The sequence below is a fragment of the Choloepus didactylus genome, chromosome 4 (assembly GCF_015220235.1).
Source record: "Choloepus didactylus isolate mChoDid1 chromosome 4, mChoDid1.pri, whole genome shotgun sequence".
NCBI lineage: Eukaryota > Metazoa > Chordata > Mammalia > Pilosa > Megalonychidae > Choloepus > Choloepus didactylus.
The window spans coordinates 87106653-87112652 of NC_051310.1; the positions used below are offsets into that span (position 1 = coordinate 87106653).

The 6000-nt window shown below is 54.5% G+C and overlaps 1 protein-coding gene and 1 pseudogene across 2 annotated transcripts in view; both read right to left on the reverse strand.

Annotated features, from left to right (window-relative positions):
- ST8SIA2 (ST8 alpha-N-acetyl-neuraminide alpha-2,8-sialyltransferase 2) overlaps positions 1–1078 on the reverse strand; it is a 68510-nt gene extending 67432 nt beyond the window's left edge. For both annotated transcript variants that reach the window (XM_037835335.1, XM_037835334.1), the window contains exon 1: positions 856–1078. In XM_037835335.1, the coding sequence (XP_037691263.1) occupies positions 856–953 (98 nt within the window). In that variant the 5' untranslated portion in view covers positions 954–1078. The remainder of the gene's footprint in view (positions 1–855) is intronic.
- A 244-nt stretch (positions 1079–1322) lies between these two features.
- LOC119532724 lies at positions 1323–5769 on the reverse strand (annotated as a pseudogene).
- Positions 5770–6000: the final 231 nt, after the last annotated feature.

The window sequence follows — 6000 nt, forward strand, 5'->3', positions numbered from 1 at the left end:
TTCCTGTAAGCCCCGCGTCAAGGCCTGGGCTCGTGGTCCCGCCCTGTCTCTTGCCGCTGGGCGAGGGGTGCCCCATCAGGGGCCCCTGGAGAGATTGGGAGAAATGAAAAGACGAGACCCCGAGCCTGGGGTGCAGAAACCCTCCGAGAGGCAATACTGACTTCCCTCAAACGTCTCAGTCCCCTGGCTGCGAGCGCACGGGGACTCCGGGCCGCCTGGGTTGCCTGAGCGTCCAAATCCAGCCCCGCCCCGCGCGCCCCGCCTTTAGCGGTGCCAGCCTGAGCCCCATTGCCCCGCTCCGGGGCTGGCGGGAGGCGCGTGTGCGTGTCTGTGCGGAGAACAACCCCCCTCCACCTCCCCAGTTCAGACCCCCGCCCTCCTCTCCGACCCAGGGATCCCTTCCCCCTGCGCGGAGATCCCCGCGCGTCCCCTGCCCACTTTGCCAAGGCGAGAAAGCGGCCGAGCTGGAGACAAAGAAACTCCTGCCTCCTCCACTCTCGGTCCCTCCGCCCGCCCCAGACACTCCCCGGCGCCCTCGCTCGACCTCGGCGACACCGCGCGCGGACCCGCCAGGGAAGGGGGGACAGGGTCGGCAAGTCCGCTCCCGGACGCGGGCCAGCTGGGGGCTGCCTGTGTCCCCCGCCCGAGGATACCCCATGGCAGCCGTGCCCCCTCCCTCAGCTCCCCTAACCGTCCCGGGCCCCTGGCACCGCCACCCCGGCCAAACCCGTCCACCACCTCTCCAACGGAAAGACAGGGATGGGGGGCGCGGCACACACAAAAGCAGGGGCGGAAAGGGGATGGAGGGGAGAGATCCTGTCACCGCCCGGCACGAGCCCGGGCGCAGCTATTTACCCGATATCTTCTTCGATCTCCGAGATGTCTGCGAAGATGAAGAAGACCACGAGCAGCGTTAGCGCGGCCAGCATCCAGCTCCGGAACTGCAGCTGCATGGTGGGTTCGCGCCCTCCGGGAACCGCGCGGGCCAGCGCAAGGAGCGGGGGCTGAGGGCGCAGCGGCGGGTGCCGGAGCCTCCGCGCGGCGCGCAGCGGGGCACACACCCTGCGCTGTGGGCGAGTCCGGGCCAGAGGCGGCGGTGGCAGCGGCAGACAGGGGTTGCTCAGGCGCGGCGAGTCCGCTGGCTCCCTCTCTGCTCCCGCCCGCCCCTCCCCTTCCCTCCCCTCCCTTCCCCTCCCCGCCTCTCGCTTCCCTTCCCCCGCCCCGCGCTGGGCTCCGCGCGCAGTTTGACAGCTTTGCTCGGCGCCTCGGCTCTCCTCCTCCCAGCCCAGTCAACTCCAACGTCCAGCTTTTGCTTCTCCCGCCTAGCGTCTTTCAGCTTCCGAGGGCGCTGGGAGGCGGCCGGAGATTGCCACTCCTCGGCTAGCGAGGCTGGGTTCGGGGCACCGCGTGCGCCCGGGTGACGAGCTGAGCCCAGGAAAGAGCGCGCACCGCCCGGCGCACGCCGGCTGGCAAACGCCCTCCCTCCCCAGCTCTTTGTCCAGCGCCCTTGCTTTCTCGCAAAGTTTTCCCGACACAAAGACCAACACCTGGAGACAGCCTAGGGCGCGCGGCTAGGAGGCGGTTTCAGCCAGGCAGATGTTTCAGCAGTTGACGAATCAGGAGAGGAGGTGGGAGAGGGGGACGAGAGAAGAAATGTCGGAGATGGGGCAACTTGGCAGAGATTTCGATTGTTATGTGTGGACGAAGTGCTTAGCCCTCTAGAAACCACCCATTCCAAAGGGCATCTTTGTCTCCATTTATAGATCCTGAAACTGGGTCCAGAGAGGTTGTCTGAGTTGCCCAAGGTCACACAGCAGTGACTTGAAACCAAATGCGTGGGCCCTTGTGGTGCTCATTACGCTGGGTAGCGTTTACCTAGTTTTTGCCCTCTCGGAAAAATCAGGAACTTCTCTGGAGTCCTATCTTGATCAAAAGGCCTGCTGGAAAATACGGCCCTTACGAGGGGTAATGCCCCCACCCCCACCCCCCATGCGGAATATTTTATACTTCTCCAGCCTTAGACAGTTTATCTCAAATTACATTTTGCACCAACCATTAGCCTGGGGTGGGAAGGGCCCCATTAAGTTTTACTGGAATTAGATAATTACTTAAATTTTCTTTTCTTGCACTAATTGTAACAAGTCCTGAAATCAGGAAATGTAACTTCCCAGAAATGGTCATCTGGTTTATGTGGGTTTGAGTGTGGGCAGAAGAGTCCTGTTGAAGAAGCTTCGTGTGGACTGTCCTAACTGCCTGGAAAGGAAAGGAGAGGAAAATGAACGGGAGGGTCAGGTTGGCTGTGCCCCCAGAGCCACCCATACAGAGCCAGGCCTAAGAGGGACACAGCGAGGGGGTGGCAGAGGTCAAGCCCTTTCACGGGAGAGCACCTTAAAGCGGTTACCCTGGAAAGGTGACAAGTCTTTTTTATTTTCCCACCAAAGTGCTGCTTAAACCCAGAGTCCTTCTGCTTCTCTGAGTGTAGGAAGGAGGGAAAGGAGGGAGGCTTCCAAGCTGTGGGGCTGCTGGACTTTGCTCACTCTGGGAGCCAGGACAAGCTTTCCCCTTCAGGAAGGATTCCCAGCACCCTGCCGAGAAGTGGGGAGACTGCATCACTTGCTCTGAGCACAGGAAGCAGGTACCTTCTCCCCAGAAAAGGGATATATTAAAACCCGTGGCAGCGCTTCATTTCTTTCCCAGCCCCTTGCAAAGCCCATGTATCTCTGCTCCTTTTGCAGTGAGCTCCTTGGGATTGCCACATATTTTTCTTGGAGTGAGACTTCCTGATTTTGAGCACATTGTTGGAGGATATTCTCCCTGTCCGTAAGAGCTGGGGACAGACATCAAGAGAGGGTTTTCCGTCAGCGAGGCCAGCCCTGTGTTCTGAACCATCCTGTTTCCAAGATTTCTAAGTGCCTAGAGCTTTCCCTCTGCCTTGCTTGGTGGGTGGTTTAGGAGTTGAGTCGTCTCAGTTGTCACTGTTTTGTTTTTCTGAGACGAATGGTTGGGAAGTCTGAGGAGGGAGGAGTAAGAACAGAATGCATCTGTCATGCTTTTCAACGTTTCCATCACACACTCATTCACCCCCTCACTCAGCAGTAGTTATGGAGCACCAACCTTGGGCCAGGCCCTGTGCTAGGGGCTGGAGACACAAGGGGGAGGCTACACGTTTCTTGCCCTCCAGTGGCTCACAGTTCAGGAGGAAGACAGTTACGTCAGTGCATAATTGCATGGCATGTAAGGTCCAATAGAGCGATGGTTTCCTAAGTAGCTTCTAATCGATCAGTAAGATCACCCAAAAGAGCAAGAAGAACCTAGCTGGTCTCTCTCTCCTCTGCTGTCCACTTCTCTCCCAGCTACATACCTAGTATGCAGAACATAATGGAGATATCATTGGCATGACCCCCAAATTCATCCCACGTCAAGTAAACCTCATTGCTGCAAGCTATTATAAGAGAGTTTATTTCCATTTCCTATCAGATGGTCCATGTTATCTTCCCAGACTCAGAATCTTCCTCCTTTGGACGCACCTGAGATGAGTAACTATGACTGGACAGGAAAGAGTGACACCTTTTGTTGAACAATTCCATCCCTTATGGAGAAATCCTTGTAACCAGAGGTGCATCTGCTGGGAAATAGAGCGAGCTTTGTGATGTAGAATCTATCTTTGCAAAGAAAGCCATTGAGATGGGATTATTCTTGTAGGGTAATCAGGATCCCCTGTGATAACTGACCAAAGAATGCTGTATAACGCCCTTAGGTTTGAAAGCCCTGCGCCAGCTATTTTTAGCGGACTGCGGACACTCACTGACCCTTGCAGCTGTCTCCAGAAAATGGCTGTGGTCCTGGGATCTAGAAAGAGGAAGGCCGACTGGCAGCAAATGTCAGGCCTAGTGACACTGGGTCATCTGCCACTTGGGCACATGTTTGGCTTGGCCCCCGTGGCCCCTTCTCTCTTTCTCACCCTTCTGTTTAAGCAAGTCCCTTTTCCTGCCTGGGTCTTCCCAAGAAACTTCTTTAGGCTAAGCTATTAATGTTTGGGTTAAAATGCTGGAGCTATATGGGAGTGGCAAACAATTAAAGTCGTTACTATCCCTTCTCATTTCAGCTCAAATTAATAGAGTAAAGTATCTATTCAGGCAACTCCTAAGGCCCTGGGAAGTGTGTGTAGATGGGGGCTAGAGGAGACAGAAGCTCTGCAGAAGCCCCAGGGGGTCCACTGGTTTCTATGCAGCAGGTGGGCTGTTGCTCCATGTCTCCAACACTGGCTAAGGCCGTGCTTTGCTTTCCTGCTCCCGACATCAAGAGCCAGGTGCCCCCACCCAGAGCCCCAATTCTTGGAAACCACCACATGTATCTATCATTTACACATGTAACTAAACTTTTCCCCAGCTATGTAAAGTGTCCACCTGAACTAATGCTTGGGAATAATAATTGATAATAGCTTGTCCAAGTTACTGGCTGGGGAGAGAGGAAAAGCCAGATGGGCTGAGGAAGTAGTAGGGGAGGAGAGCTAACATTTATTAAGCACCCAAGTGCAAGGCACTGTTCTGGGCTAATTCCCATATTTAGTCCTGATAGTGCTTTTGTATGGGCACTATCATCTCCATTTTACAGATGAGGAAACTGAGGCTCAGAGAGGCTAAATTCCCCAAGGTGACTCAGTGGGACGAGAGGGATGTTATTTTTCCTGTTTTTTTTTTCCTATTTAATTTTGATCTGCTCTACATGTTAGATTTGTTTGAAGAACAAGTTTTAATGCTTACAAATTTTTGGGAAAAAAAATTCCTGGACTAGATAATCCCTAGCATGCTAGCATCCAGCAGGCTCACGGTTCATTTGGAACAGCTTTTGCTGCCCTCCCACCTGGCAGGGCTTCCCCCCAAGCCTCTGGGGAACACAGTGGAGGGCACTGGGGCAAGGAGGAAGGAGGGGTGTGGGCCCAGCAGCTCCAGGACGCCCTGGATTTTTCTCTGCACACCGGGAAGAGCAGTGCTTGCAGCAAAGTGGCTGCTGGGCCAGGCACTCCTCCTGTCACAGCCTGTGGGGCTCCAGATCCTGGCCCACCAGCTGGTCCTCCCTTCAGGATATGCTGCAGCAACCCCATTGACCATGTCTAGCATCTCGTCCTTCTCCAGCACAATGTTACAGGAGCCCAGGTAGGGCTCCCGCTGTTCCCCCACCTCATCATTTAGAAGCTGATACTCTGAGGACCCCCATAGAGTCTCCAAGCAGGAGGACGTTGGTTTTGCTCTGAAGCTGCTGGAAGTAACTGGAGTTCTTACACATGGAGCTGGCCCTGAAATCCCCATAGGAAATCATTTTCATCAAAATCCTTGTAGTTAGACACAATATGGATCTTGGGATGGAAAACTTTCATCTGCTGGATGATTTCTTCCAGGACCCCACCGATGCTTGCAGAAAAGATGAACAGAGGAATGTTGTTCTGATAGTTTGTCAAAGGACGTCTTGTGTCCCTTCCTAAGTGTTCCATCGAGCTCTCTAACTACCAGGGCTAGTGGAAACATCTGGATTTTCTGTTGACACAGATGATAGTCCGTTTGGTCCACCATTCCACCATGTAGAGTGACTTCTCTTTGAAGGTCCGGTTTGGGTCAATCTTAATTGGGTAATAGTGGTGAAGGAGCAGCCGCCCTTAGCTCTTTAGGGCACAGAGGACCTTGCTTTCTGTTATATGCAAACCTGTTCAGATGTGTCAGCATCAGATGTTACCTGTAGGTGGTCTTCCCCGCCCCTGCAGGGGGTGCCCATGATCACATGCACCCACCTGGGCTGCCATGTCAGCATGCTCACCTGTCTTCACAACCCAGAGAACCACTTACCCTGGCTCGGGCTGGGCCCATGGGAAGTGTGGGGCTCACTCAGTCACCCCCGCGACTTCTGGATTCATGTGATCACCAGGGTCCCCTCGGACACTTCCGGCAATTCTAAATGGATTTGTAATCAGGTGTCTCCTTTGATTCTTACTGTATCCCCTTTGTT